The sequence below is a fragment of the Momordica charantia genome (assembly GCF_013281855.1).
Source record: "Momordica charantia cultivar OHB3-1 chromosome 1 unlocalized genomic scaffold, Mcharantia_2.0 BLBB01000001.1, whole genome shotgun sequence".
Taxonomy (NCBI): Eukaryota; Viridiplantae; Streptophyta; class Magnoliopsida; order Cucurbitales; family Cucurbitaceae; genus Momordica; species Momordica charantia.
Window position 1 is genome coordinate 5,016,471 of NW_028275157.1, and position 15,493 is coordinate 5,031,963.

General features: G+C 39.8%; 1 protein-coding gene across 1 annotated transcript; it reads left to right on the forward strand.

The window, feature by feature from the left end:
* Positions 1-10,904: 10,904 nt before the first annotated feature.
* On the forward strand, positions 10,905-15,246 carry LOC148213150 (uncharacterized). Its single transcript, XM_088123324.1, has 6 exons — positions 10,905-11,180; positions 12,111-12,342; positions 12,544-13,058; positions 13,140-13,277; positions 13,586-13,675; positions 14,224-15,246. Exons 1-6 carry the CDS (start codon positions 10,905-10,907, stop codon positions 15,244-15,246), a joined length of 2,274 nt encoding a protein of 757 aa, XP_087979450.1.
* Positions 15,247-15,493: the final 247 nt, after the last annotated feature.

A 15,493-nucleotide genomic window follows, 5' to 3' on the forward strand; every position in this document is an offset into this window, starting at 1 on the left:
AAACTTAGTTTCCATGCAAACTAAGTGTTTGTAACATGAACTCTAACCAAGTTTGGTTTGCTTTTGGATTTAGGAACCCTTCGGTGAACTTGGTAGCGCATTAGAACTTTGTTGTAAGTAGTTTCTTACTGGAGGGATTGGTTGTTGTGTGCTGATATGATATGGTTGTTTGTTCGTGTGCCCATGTGTGATATTTGCAGGTTGCTTGTCGTTGTTATCATTTAGTAAACGTCATTGTTGATAAAACTGTCGATATATCTTGGGAAAATTATGTGGTGTTGTGCATAAATTGTAGCCAAGTAATCTTGGATGACTATGATTGAATTGTTGTTATGTTCTAATTGGTTTTCATGATGAAATTTGTATGCCGGTACTATAATCTGTTGTCTCGAAAGAATATTGAATATTTATAAGAAATCGGTTGTGTTTGATGTATGCTAGGCGTCTATCAATTATATTTTGGCTAAGTTGTTGGTTGTGCCTTTTTTGTGAACGATGCCTGTTGGAGCTGTTGGATCATGCTGGACTATTTTAAATTGATTGGTTTTTGCATATGATCATTTTGGAGTATCGCATGTTGGACTGTTATGAGATTGTTCATGCATGAGGCATGGCGTGGTAGTAGGTAGGACTCTTGTGAGAGTTTTGAGACATAAAAAAGTAAGTAGCACGGGGGCGGGTGTGTGCGTTGATGTGTGTGAATAAAAATTGTTCTTGCTGATTTTACATTATAAACATGTTTCTCTTATTATTCTAATTGTTGGACAGGTTTGTGAGGTCGATGCTGTTATTGTAACTTGCGGTTATTTTATATATTGGATATGTATATGACTGGTATTCATGTTTGTTGTCTGAAATTTTAGGAACTTACTGATATTGTATGGTTGGTTGGAAGTGATTAGGATTTGTTATGTTGTGAAAAGCATGTTATGTGAAGAATGTCATAGGGTTGTTTTTTGAAGCTTTGTGTGCGCTATGCTGTGAGCAGGTTGGTTGTTGTCAAACTTTGTGTCATTGAGACCCGTGATGCATTGAAATCTTACTAGTGGTTGTGTTGTTGTGGGGCTTTGTGGTGGTTGGTGTTATTAGGGAAGTAGTACTGAAATCCTTGTTGGAGGGTAGAAATGATATGTGGAGTTATGAAAGTTACGAAGTGAATGGGTGAGTGTCAGGGCCTCGGGTATAAATGGTCGAGGGCTGATACATCACTAATTGGGTATCGAGGCCTCGGGGGTCGATACGCCAATATTGGATAAAGATGAGCGTCGAGGCCTCGGGTATAAATGGTCGGGGGTCGATGCGAGGAGTCTTTTGAAAGGAGAATTATTGGGGCCTTGGGTATAAATGGTCAAGGGCCAATAGATTGTAAGACATCGAGGCCTCGGGTATAAATGGTCGAGGGTCGATGCAGAGTTCAAGGCCTCAAGTATAAATGGTCGAGGGCCGATGCTGCAGGGTCGAGGCTCTAGGTATAAATGGTCAGGGGTCGACTCTGCTCGAAGGAGTTAACTGTGGAAGGCTAGAGTAGCTGTGATAAGCGTAGAGGTACTTGAGATGTTAGGGAGACTAGAGGTTAGTACTGGTAGTTAATGTGTTCCTGGTTGTGGTTGTCACCGAATTTTATAGAATGTATCTATGTTTGAATGCATAATGTGATGAAAAGCATGACTGCGAATGTTTCACGATTTGGTTGAGCATGATGTGTGTGTGTTGATCCTTTAATAAGCATGACACGTTGTTCCTTGATAAGTATGTTGTTTGTGCGTGACCCTTCAGATAAGGGCTGCTTACTGAGTACTGTGGTTGTACCCATCTCTCTTTTCCCCTCCAGTTTGCAAGTATCGAGCTAGCTCGTGGGATGGTGATGGCGAGGAGGAGGCTTGATCGGAAGGACCATTAGCTATGCTGCGTGCAATTAATTTCTTTTAGTTAGGATAGTGGTGGTCATTTAATCATGTAGTTGAGTTGGTAGTGGTTGGTTTTGTTTAGTTTTATTGTCTAAAGGATGTTGTAAGGTTGCCGATTCATTATTCTTTTAGAGCATTAATTTTGTTAGCCTCTTGAACTACGGGATTGCAATCTACTTAGGATATTTATGAATACATTTGTTTAAGTTGATCGTACTTGAATTAGTTTTTGCTTCATTGCCATTCGAGATGTTAATATTCATTTAGTGGATGGTTTATAGTTAGTAAAGGTTTCCTTGAAGGGTTTGGTTAATGTGAAGTCGGTATTAAATGGGTTATCTGTATAGGATTTGAGTTTCTCTTAAAACTTTAGTGTTGTTGTTCTAATAGTTCAAGCTCTCGTGAGTGTTGAAAATTAAAGTAGCGCAGGAGAAGCGTGGTAGCTTTATTGCTCCAAGAAGCCGTGGATACACTTCTTGATAATGGAATCCGCGGACAACCAATGAGGGATGGCCATAATAAGGTTTACAAGTCGTTTTCCGATGTAATTGTGGAGAAGATAATTCTCTTGTTCAGGTGAAAATTTTAGGTAGTCTTAGTAACGGTCCCTGTTTGGAAAGGGTGAAATTCCTGGGGCGTTACACCGTTACCCATGAAATGTAACGATCCTGCAGTTTTACCATTCCATGTTCCATAGGAGGGAAGAACTTAGGTAGGGCATTATGTGATCTAGGCGCTAGCATTAATCTTATGCCATTATCAGTTTTCAAATCTTTAGGCATAGGAGAAGCTAGACCTACTACGGTTACCCTCCAACTAGCAGATAGATCTATCATAAGACCTGAGGGAAAGATAGAAGATGTTTTACTCCAGGTGGACAAATTCATTTTCCCTGCGGACTTTATCATTCTAGATTGCGAGGCAGACTTAGACGTTCCCATTATTTTAGGAAGACCATTTCTAGCCACTAGAGATACGGCTTTTAATGTGAGAAAAGGAGAAATTACAATGAGGGTAAATAATGAAGAAGTTAAATTTAACGTTCTAGACGCCATGAAATTACCAGGAGACTTTGAAGAGTGCTCTGCTATAACCAGCTTGAATCCTGTTATGTTTGATGAGTTTTATGACTTGTTAGTTATAGAGATTGAAGAAGAGCTTGATAAGATAGCAGAAGGACCGGAAGATGTGACTAATCCTGTTGAAAAAATACAAAAAGAAGAATGCAAGTCGTTACTTCCGTCCATAGTGGAACCACCCACTTTGGAGAAGAAGCCATTGTCGTCGCATTTGAAATATGCGTATCTAGGTGATAACGACACTTTACCAGTTATTATAGCTTCCAATTTATCACCTACTAATAAATATTCTTTATTGCAGATTTTGGAGAAGCACAAAAAGGCCATTAGATGGACGATAGCAGATATCCAAGGGATAAGCCCGGCCTTTTGCATGCACAAAATCTTATTGGAAGAAGATGCTAAGAACTCTATTGAGAGTCAAAGGCGGTTGAACCCGAAGATGAAAGAGGTTGTAAGGAAAGAAATTCTTAAATGGCTTGACGCCGGTATTATATACCCAATATCCGACAGCAGCTGGGTAAGCCCAGTACAGTGTGTACCAAAGAAAGGGGGTATAACTGTGGTGGCCAACGAGGAGAATGAGCTCATCTCAACCCGAAATGTGAGTGGGTGGAGAGTTTGCATTGACTATCGCAAACTCAACAAGGTAACGAAGAAAGACCATTTTCCTCTACCGTTTATTGACCAGATGCTCGACCGTCTGGCAGTTAAGGATTTATATTGTTTCTTAGATGGATATTCGGGTTATAATCAAATTACTATTGCCCCATAAGACCAAGAGAAGACAACATTTATGTGTCTGTATGGTACGTTCGCTTTCAGGCGAATGCCCTTTGGATTATGCAATGCACCCGCGACCTTTCAGAGGTGTATGATGGCCATCTTCTCTGACATGGTAGAAAATATTCTAAAAGTTTTTATGGATGACTTTTCTGTTTTTGGAAATTCTTTTGACGCATGTTTAGTTAATTTGGAGAGAGTATTGGAGAGATGTGAACAAACAAACCTAGTCCTAAATTGGGAGAAGTGTCATTTCATGGTACAAGAGGGTATTGTTTTGGGTCACAAAATTTCCAAGCAAGGAATAGAGGTAGACCACGCTAAGATAGACATCATTTCAAACCTACCTCCTCCCACGAATGTTAAAGGGATTAGAAGTTTTTTAGGGCATGGGGGATTTTACCGCCACTTTATAAAAGACTTTGCTAAAATTTCTAAACCCTTGCGTCAAGTGTTAGAACATGATAGACGATTTGTTTTTTATGATGAATGTTTAAAATCATTTGAAATGTTGAAAGTTGCTTTAAGTTCAGCCCCTATAATTATCGAACCTAATTGGGATTTACCTTTCGAGCTCATGTGTGATGCTAGTGATTATGCAATAGGAGCTATGTTAGGACAACGTAAAAACAAGATCTTGCATCCTGTATATTATGCTAGTAAGACTCTGACCGGTGCACAACTCAATTACACTACTACTGAAAAGGAACTGTTAGCAGTTGTGTTCGCCTTTGACAAGTTTAGGTCTTACTTGATAGGCACAAAAGTCATTGTTTTTACTGACCATTCTGCTTTAAAATATTTATTTGCTAAAAAAGATGCGAAACCACGTTTGATACGGTGGATTTTGATACTTCAAGAGTTTGATATTGAAGTTAGGGACAGGAAGGGTACTGAAAACCAAGTTGCTGATCACCTGTCTGGATTGGAATCCCCGCTCTGTGATGATCGAACTGTTATACGTGAATAGTTTATTGACGAGCAACTCTTGCGAGTTGATTCAGTTCCGTGGTATGCCGATATAGCAAATTATTTAGTAAGTCGAATAGTTCCTTATGAGTTTAACAAGCAACACGTAAAGAAATTTCTAAATGAAGTTCGATTTTATCGTTGGGATGAACCTTTTTTATATAAGCTAGGACCTGACAATATCTTACGCAGGTGTGTAGCAGAAGAAGAGCACGAGGCGATATTAGACACTTGTCATATGTCTCCATATGGAGGACATTTTGCAGGACACAAAACCGCAGCCAAAGTTTTGCAAAGTGGGTTATTTTGGCCCACTCTGTTCAAAGATGCACATAAGTTTGCCCAGGTTTGTGACAAATGCCAACGGACGGGTAATATATCTAAACGCCACGAAATGCCTCAAACCCCGATCCTTGAGATTGAAATATTTGATGTGTGGGGTATAGATTTTATGGGTCCATTTCCATCTTCTAATGGTAAGCTTTATATATTGTTAGCAGTAGATTATGTTTCGAAATGTATAAAAGTCATTGCAACTGCTACCAATGATTCTAAAGTTGTCATTCGTTTTCTGCAAAAGCACATTTTTACGCGTTATGGAACCCCGCGTTGTCTGATAAGCGATGGGGGGGGCTCATTTTGTGAATAGGTCTATGCAAAAGTTGCTGGCTAAATACAATGTGCGTCATAGGGTTGCAAGAGCATATCATCCTTAATCGAATGGGTTAGCCGAAATATCTAATAGGGAGATAAAAAAACATTTTAGAAAAAAACTGTAAATCTTAACCGTAGGGATTGGTCTTTGAAGCTTGATGATTCACTTTGGGCATATAAGACAGCATTTAAGACTCCCCTCGGCATGTGCCCCTATAGGCTAGTCTTTGGAAAAGCATGTCATTTGCCTCTTGAGCTAGAATATAAAGCATTTTAGGCTACTAAGAAATTAAATTTTGATTTGTCGGCTGCAGGTGAAGCGAGGACGTTACAATTGTTGGAATTAGAAGAACACAGGCAATTTTCTTATGAGAATGCTAAGTTGTTTAAGGAAAAAACTAAACAGTGGCATGATAGGCGTCTTCGGCCGAACAATCTTCAAGAAGGTGATCTGGTTCTGTTATTCAATTCTAGGTTGAAACTTTTTCCTGGGAAACTTAAGTCTAGATGGTCTGGTCCCTTTAAAGTATACTCATATGGGGCAGTGGATCTAGTTGACTCTAAGGGAAGTATTTTTAAAGTAAATTGGCAGAGACTTAAGCCATATTTTGGAGAACCAGTGGATAGAGGAAAAACCTCTATTCAACTTTTAGGACAATAAATTTCTGCGAAAAATGTTTTTCCTTCTTATCCGTTTTGAAAGAACAAAAGTAAAGGAAGGAAGTTTTTGTATCTTACATTCTTTATGTTTAATCATAAAAAGTTTTGCTTATTAAGAGAATGTTCTTGAAAACGTTGGAAAAAAAATAAAAAAATAAAATTACGCAGGCGCTTGGCGCCTGCCCTTGTGAAAAAAAAAATCACGCAGGCGCATGGTGCCTACCCTCTTTTTTCTAGCATTTCGAAAAATCTTTTTCCTTCGTGGTTTGGGTTTCATTTTCGAATTTTATGGGTTTTATTTTGGGTCAAACATTAATCCTTTGTGATTTAAGTTTCACATCTCTCCTTAAACTCAAAAATACTTCAAATTTTGTTTCCCTAATCCTATTTGGAATTCAAACTTATTTTTTCCTTTTAGGTTTAGGAAACCTAGTTTGAACTTAAAACTCAATCTCTTTCCATTTAGGATTTAGTTTGGGGAAAGCTTTAAATAGACCCATTGCCTAAGCCTTACACCTCAACAAAAACCCACACAACTCTCTTCCTCCCCTTTGTTTTTCGAAAAAAAATACTCCCTCACCACCCTTGTTTTCGATTTTCAGCCACAACCAAGAAGAAGAAGACATTTCCAGCCTTTGTTTATTTCTATGGTTTTTTCTTCTCAACACACTTCACTCCCTACTTCTCCTTCCCAAGCTCCTACACAACCTCCTATGATGGGCCCACATGGTTATGTAAATTTTCAGCAGCTACCCACCCTTAATATACCTCAAAACAGTGAGTTCAGGCTGCAAATCCTCAACAACTTCCTCCAATGATCAATCCGGGTATGTACCAACCGTTTATCTTTAACCCGGTTCCATATAGCCATAGTGCGTGGGAAGGAAATAAGGTTTGATGCCACTCAGATCAACTACACCCCCAACATTGAGAATATCAGAGATGTTGTGGGAAATAAGATGTTAGTGACTCCGACTCTAGAACAGCTCGGTGAGGCTCTAGAATGTGTTGGGAAGCTCTCTGCCACTTGGGATTTGACTACTCATGGCAAGGTACGACTAAAACCCGAGGATATTTCCCTAGCTGCTGCAGGATGGTTATACATAGTCAAAAACAGAATTCTGCCAACGGAGCATGATGAGCATGTCACTCAGGATAGAGCATTGCTGGTTTATGCCATGCTAAAGGGCATAGATGTGAATTATGGAGAATTGATCAATACCAGTATCCATGAGTGTGCCCACCGGACACGTGGTAAGCTTTATCACCCATGCTTGGTCACTTCTTTATGCTTGTGACAAGGTGTGCAGCTCCCTGCGGATTAAATTAAGAGAGATGCCCCAATTGTGGAAGAGAAGAATATTCGGAGAATTATCGCCCATGCGCTACAAAGAAGGGAAGGTACTGGGACGTCTCCTACATCGGAGATCCGTCGTCTACGAGTGGAGAACCAACAATTGCGAGATCAGGTTCGAGAAGTCGTGCAACATATCTACAACTTGAAGGCTTCATTGGATTTTGCGGTTTTACCTTCATGGCCTCCAGCGCTAGCTGCTATCCTTGGTCATCCATCTTCCATTACCGACACTGATCCTACTCCACAACCTCCAACTTCTTGAAGGGGAGGTTCCTTCTTTGCTATTTTTTTGTGCTTTATTCTTTTAGTTAATGACGTCGTTTGCATATTCTAGCCTTACTACGCATGTTTTTTGTATTGATTATGTTTCGAGCTCAGTTGAAGCATGTATAAATTAGTATCGTTTATCTTCTGATCACTTAAAGTATGCCTTCACTTAACCTTAGTTTAGCTTTTCACATGCCTACTTTGAAGCATCTGTGTTGTGCATGTGATTTCATGTCAATGATGATTCTAAGAGATTGTTGAGTTTTCTGTTCTATGTCTGACTAAGCTTTGAGCTATTTCCTTCGTTTATGTGATAAACCCATTTTCTTTTATGTTTTTTTGATCTTTACAGACTTTAAGCTTTTTCTTTTACCCCTATTTAATAAGTCCTTGTCCTTTTTACTGTTAAGCCTTTTACATCAGATGCAAAAGTCTTTTCCCAGTGAGGACACTGTCTCTCTTAAGTTTGAGGGGGACAGTCGTTGTGTCAGTCATTGTTTCAGAAAGATAAAGTGTTATTTATATTTGAAAAATCATGCTATTTTGAAAAAGAGTCAGTTGGAAAGAAAGAAAGTGTTGAAAAGCACTTAGCTTAAAAAAAAAGGACAAAAGTTGCAAAAGAGTAAAAAGAGTCTTGTTGAGAGAAAATAAGAGTGGGGAAAATACTTGTGTTAGAAAGAAAAGAGTGGTGAAAACAATGAGAGTTAAAGAAAATGTATTTATGATTTCCGAGTCCTACTGTAGACACCCATTTAGTTTTAGGTTGGGTGTTGACTTTGAAAATAGCAGTAAGGATGGTGATAAGTGACTTCGTGTTTCTCATTGTCGTCGTCTTATGACCTAGCTGTTAGATTCAAAGTCTTTCTACGAGTAGCTGTGGTTGAAACCGATGTTAGTGTGTGGAAACCTCAGGGGCTAGTAAACCAGTCTTTCAGATGTAAAAGTCTCAATGTAAAAAGGGAGTGTGCAGATTCCTTAGGGGTATTTGAAAACGTTTTTTGTTTTTTAAAGGAAAAAGGATTTTGAAAGAGAAAGTTTTTATCATTTCAAACTTGGTTTATAGTGATTAAGTTTACAAAGGCAATAGAATGGTAGGCTTTGACATCTTTTCCCTGAGACAATTTATGATTAAACATCTCGATTGCTTTTGCTTTACCTTGTCCATGTGTTAGAAAGCTGATTAAAGTTGCTAAGTTTTGCTTGAGGACAAACAAAAAGTTACGTTTGGGGGTGTGATTACGCTTGTTTACATGCGTAAAAAGAAGGTTTTAGACGCTGTTTTTACTATGTTTTAACTTTGTTCCGGACTTTTTCTCGGTCGTTTGAGTTCCAATTCATGCAAAATTCATATATGATGGTTTGTGGTTGGCTTATATTGTATTTATGACATTTTAAGACTATTTGGCAGTGCAAATTAATCAAAAGAAGCAAAAAGACGGAAAAACCACATGGGAGGCTGCAGAAAACTGGTTTTCTTCCAACTTTGCCCTTAATGAAACGCGTCTTCCAATGCGTTTTGGTGGTTCCAACTGATGCATATGTGTAAAAGAAGTGTTCCACTATCAGTTTGAGCACGATTTGGTCAGTTAAAGGAGTTGGAAATGGGTGATCCATCAGCGTTTTATGACCTAACTAACCAATTATGCACAGCTATAAATTCCAGCAGCTTCTTCACCAAAATCATCAAGCCTTGCTTCCTTCTCTTGATCATTCTTAGTGTTTCTTTGTTGCTTTCTAAGTACTTTTGAGTTGCTTTCATTAGTTGCTTTTAGTTTTTAAATCCCAAGCACTTTACATTCCTTTATTGAGCTTTGTTTCGTTTCCGTTGTTACTTAGTTATTTTCTACCTATTCAAATTTATAAAAATCCAGCACTTAGCTTATCTTTACTTTGCCTCTACTTTATTTTTAGTTAATAGAATTGTGTTTTTGGAGGAAAAGAGCACGTGACACTCCCCCTTGCTTGAAAGAGAAGGGCGAAGCTCTCAATCCCGAGCAAAACTCTCCGTTAGTTAACTTTTGTTTTTCACACATGCATTTCAATTTCAACCATTTTACTTGCTGTATTTTCTTCAATACGTCTTTCTAAATTCCCGTCTCTAGCCCGGTTATGGATAGTTAGCCTTTTATTTCTAAAAAAGGTTGCTAAGAAGTAGTGTTTTTGCTTTCCACTCGTTGCTCAACATGCCTTCCCAAAAAGTTAGGATTTAGAGAAGGCCACTGTAAGTCTTAACAAGTCAATACTGAAAAGGTTGCTTATTTGCATTGTTGAGTGGTTAAACCGAGGAGAGGAGGGCCTTAGACATAAGGGTTCCGGTTAAGTAGCCTAGACATAGGATCTTAACCCGAGGTTGCAACTATTTCCGTCCTAAAACTAAGATATCTCTCATAATAGACATATTAGGGAATGTCTTAGGACTTTGAACTTGCTTAGACATAAGTCAAGTGAAGAGCGTAGTTGTTGGTTCCTAAAGTAAAATGCATATCGTCCTTAGCGTATCCTTGATTCTTTGTTGGCTAACTTGAAGTAATTCGGGCTAGGTTTTACCATTATAAGACCAAATCCCAAATCCAAAACCATTATTTGTGACCACTTCCCATTTTACAAGAATCACTCATTTCAACCTTCACTATTCATTAAAACTTTAGAGTTTGGAAATTATTTAGAAGTCCTTGAGGATCGATACTTGGATACTCCATCCATTTTATATTACTCTGACAGGTGTGCGCTTGCATCTATAGAATTGTTACCACGCTTAGTGCGTGCGTTCAGCATAACCCCAGTCAAAATACTTCTCACCCAGCAAAAATTCTAAGTATCGCAGTGAGATCAACAATTTTCAACAATTTGTTGGGTAATCAGTCAGTGAATCCAGGGAAAGGTTTAAGCGATTATTGCAGAAGTGCCCCCATCATGGAATCCCGAGATGTATACAGATCGAGACATATTACAAAGGCCTGGATGATGCCACATGCCTAGTGATTGATGCGTCAGCAAATGGGGCTTTGCTAGCAAAACCCTATGCTGAAGCATTTAATATTTTGGAAACAATATCATGAAACAATCACTCATGGTCTGATCCCAGAGCTGTGCAAGGAAAATCGAGTAAGGGGTTGGATGAATCTGAATCATATTCTACATTGAATTCAAAGATTGAGAATCTGACGGATTTGGTAATGGGGAGTATGACGCAGCAGTGTCCAGCTGGAGCATCAGTCAGTACGGCTAATGTTAATCAAATTCAAGGGATTTCCTTCTCATTCTGCGAAGGAAACCACCATTACAATAACTGCCCTGGAAACACGCCTAGTGATTGATGCGTCAGCAAATGGGGCTTTCCTAGCAAAACCCTATGCTGAAGCATTTAATATTTTGGAAAGAATATCATCAAACAATCACTCATGGTCTGATCCCAGAGCTGTGCAAGGAAAATCGAGTAAGGGGTTGGTTGAATCTGAATCATATTCTACATTGAATTCAAAGATTGAGAATCTGACGGATTTGGTAATGAGAAGTATGACGCAGTAGAGTCCAACTGGAGCATCAGTCAGTACGGCTAATGTTAATCAAATTCAAGGGATTTCCTGCTCATTCTGCGAAGGAAACCACCATTACAATAACTGCCCTGGAAATCTGGAGTCAGTTTATTATCTGGAGAACCCGCAGAATAATAGAAACAATCCGTATTCGAACACGTACAATCCCGACTGGAGGAATCACCCCAATTTTAGTTAGAGTGGAACTCAAGGAGGAAACAATTCGGGAATATCTAATGCCCCAGTATTTCAGCAGAAGGTAAGTTATCTTCCTGCTTTTGCAAATCAAGGATAGGTGGTAGCATAGAGGCAATCTGAAGAATCTTTTGCATCATTGGAAAAGCTAATGAAGCAATACATGGCCAATAATGATGTCACTGTGCAAAGCCAAGCCGCATCATTAAGGAATCTAGAATTTCAAGTAGGCCAGTTAGCTACGGATCTACAGAACCGACTGGTTGGAGCGTTACCAAGCAACATAGAAGTGCCAAAAAGAGACGGTAAGGAACAATGTAAGGCCCTCACTTTGCGAAGCAGAAGAGCATGACCTCCGGCACATCCAAATGTTCCAGCAGTAATCAAGGAACATATTCAAGTTGACCACGGAGTAATTCAGTCAGAGCAGGGCAGTGAGCCAGCAGACGTAATCGTAACAACTCCATCAGAGCAAACATCTAGATAGCCTAGGAATGGTAAAAACGCTTCCAATCAATCAGTCAATCCAGTAACTGCTAGAGCACCAGAGATAGGGTCAACACAAAATATAATGCCCGAGAAAAGAAAACAGGCAGAGCATATAAATGCTCCAGCAGAATATCGACCAGCACCGCCATATCCTAAACGGTTACAGAAAAAAGAGCAAAATGTTCAATTCAATAAGTTTTTAAATGTCTTGAAGCAACTGCATGTGAACATACCGTTGGTGGAAGCTCTAGAGCAAATGTCGAATTACGTGAGGTTCTTAAAACAAATACTCACAAAGAAGAGAACGCTGGGAGAGTATGAGATAGTGGCAATGACTAAGGCTTGTAGCACTATACTCACGAGCAAAATTCCTGCAAAGATGAAGGATCCGGGGAGTTTCACCATACCTGTCTCAATTGGAGGACAACATATCAGGCTTGCCTTATGTGATCTGGGCGCCAGCATCAATCTTATGCCTCTATCAATTTACAATTAGTTAGGTATTGGGGAAGCAAGACCCACGACAGTGACATTGCAGCTGGCGGATCGATCCATTACGCATCCAGAAGGAAAAATCGAAGATGTGTTGGTACAAGTAGATAAATTTACTTTCCCTGCTGATTTCATTATTTTGGATTATGATGCAGATAAGGAGGTACCTATTATCCTTGGAAGACCATTCCTTGCAACGGGGAGAGCTTTGGTAGATGAACACAAGGGCGAGCTCACAATGCGTGTACAAGATCAAGAAGTGAAATTCTCGGTGCATGACTCTATGAAATTTCCTATTGAGTCTGAAGAGTGTTCAGTATTAAAGATATTGGATGAAGCATTAATAGAGGAGCTGGAAACAGAAGTCATGTTAGAGCATCTCGAAGTAGTTGGAGCCCAAAGTGTTGCCGGCGCATTTGAAAATGAGCTAAAAGATGTCCAATCAGAATGGTTTAACACTAATAAAGGATTTGTGAAGAAAATGTACGAGTCCCTAGACCTCCCAAACCCAGAGTTTAGATTGCCCAAGCCATCTATTGAGGATCCGCCAGTGCTGGAGCTTAAATCATTGTCGCAGCACCTAAAATATGCTTACTTGGGTTTATCAGAGACATTGCCAATTATCATAGCAGCGAACTTATCCTTAGAAAAAGAGCAGATGTTGTTAAATGTACTCAAAGCACATCAGCGAGCAATTTGATGGACTATTGCTGATATCAAGGGGATAAGCCCAAGTTTCTGTATGCATAAGATAGTGCTAGAGGAGGATTGCAAGAACTCTATAGAGCCCCAGCGTAGACTAAATCCAACGATGAGGGAGGTGGTAAAGAAAGAGATTATCAAGTGGTTGGATGCAGGGATCATATATCCAATCTCAGATAGCGAGTGGGTAAGTCCAGTGCAGTGTGTGCCAAAGAAAGGAGGTATGACTGTAGTAGAAAACGCAAATAGTGAGTTGATACCCACGAGGACAGTGTCTGGATGGCGTACATGTATGAATTATATCGTAAGCTGAACAAAGCTACAAAAAAGGACCATTTTCCTCTCCCCTTCATCGACCAAATACTGGACAGATTGGTAGGTCAAGAGTATTACTGTTTTTTATATGGTTACAGCGGCTATAATCAGATTACAATCGCGCTTCAAGATCAGTAGAAGACGACTTTTACTTGTCCTTATGGAACGTTCGCTTTTCAGCGAATGCCATTCGGGCTCTGTAATGCCCCAGCAACGTTCCAGAGGTGTATCATGGCCATCTTCTCTGACCTTGTGGAATCAGTAGTGGAGGTGTTTATGGATGATTTTTTAGTCTTCGGAAATCATTTGCAGAATGTTTGGATAATTTGAAGAGAGTGCTACAGAGATGTGAAGAAACAAACTTAGTCCTAAATTGGGAGAAGTGCTACTTCATGGTGCAAGAAGGAATTGTGCTAGGGCACAGAGTCTCCCAAAAGGGCATATAAGTGGACAGAGCAAAGATTGAGGCAATAGAGAAATTGCCCCCGCCTGTGAATGTCAAGGGCATCCGTAGTTTCCTGGGACATGCCGGTTTTTATCGCAGATTCATTAAGGACTTTTTGAAAATCTCTAAACCTTTTTTCTCTTTGCTTGAGATTGATAAAGAATTTAACTTCACATCTAACTATTTGCAAGCGTTCGATACACTCAAGCACACTCTTACCCATGCCCCGATAATGACAGCTCCATATTGGAACCAGCCTTTTGAAATAATGTGTGATGCCAGCGATTATGTTGTGGAAGCAGTCCTTGCCTAGCGCAAAGGGAAGTTGCTGCATCCAATTTATTATGCCAGCAAAACGTTGATTGAGGCACAGATTAACTACACCACCACAGAGAAAAAACTATTAGCAGTGGTGTTCGCCTGTGAAAAATTCAGAGCGTATTTGGTAGGTTCAAAGGTGATTGTTTACACGGACCATGCTACTCTGAAATATTTATTAACAACGAAGGATGCCAAACCAAGACTGATCAAATGGATATTACTGCTCCAAGAATTTGATATAGAGATCAAGGACAAGAAAGGAACAGAAAATGTGGTCGCGGACCACTTGTCCAGGCTGTCTACTCCGGAATGCCCAGAGAATAGGATTGAAATTAGAGGAACCTTCCCAAGTGAGCAAGTATTGGCTATTGGAATTCTGAATAAAAATGAGGAACCATGGTTTGCAGATCTAGCCAACTATATTGCTAGTGGAATTTTGCCAGCTGGCATGAACAAGCAGCAACTAAAAAAGTTTTTGTGCGAGAGTATGTTCTATTTGTGGGATGACCCCTATCTTTATAGGATTGGCCAAGATAGAGTGATCAGAAGATGCGTCGTCAACGCGGAAGCGCGACAAGTGCTAGCTAAATGTCATTCAACACCATATGGTGGCCATTTTGGAGGGCAGTGCACAGCAGCAAAAGTTTTCCAAAGCGGATACTTTTGGCCCACCATTTTCAAGGATGCATATAAGCTAGTCCAACATTGTGATGAATGTCAAAGGGTTGGAAATATTTCCAAGAGGTCAGAGATGCCTCTAACATACATCTTAGAGGTGGAGCTTTTTGATGTATGGGGCATGGACTTCATGGGACCATTCCCTCCCTCCAATGGTAACATCTTCATCTTATTGGCAGTCGATTATGTGTCAAAGTGGGTCAAGGCAGTGGCATGTGGCAATAGTGACGCCAAAGTGGTAGCAAAGTTTCTCCACAAGCAAATATTCACACGATTTGGTACGCCTAGAGCTGTGATCAGTGACGAAGGCTCCCACTTCATCAACAAAGCTATAGCATCTCTCTTTGCTAAGTACAACATCCGGCACAAAGTGTCCACAGCTTTTCACCCCCAATAAAATGGGCAAACCGAGATATCCAATAGAGAAATCAAGAGCATATTGGAGAAAGTGGTTGGTACAAATCGAAAAGATTGGGCAACGAAGTTGGATGATGCCTTATGGGCTTATCGTACAGCATTCAAGACACATCTAGGCACATCTCCTTAAAAACTAGTTTTTGGGAAACCTTGCCATCTCCCATTGGAGCTGGAGCATAAAGCGTTTTGGGCTATGAAAAAATTAAACTTAGATTATTGTGCTGCTG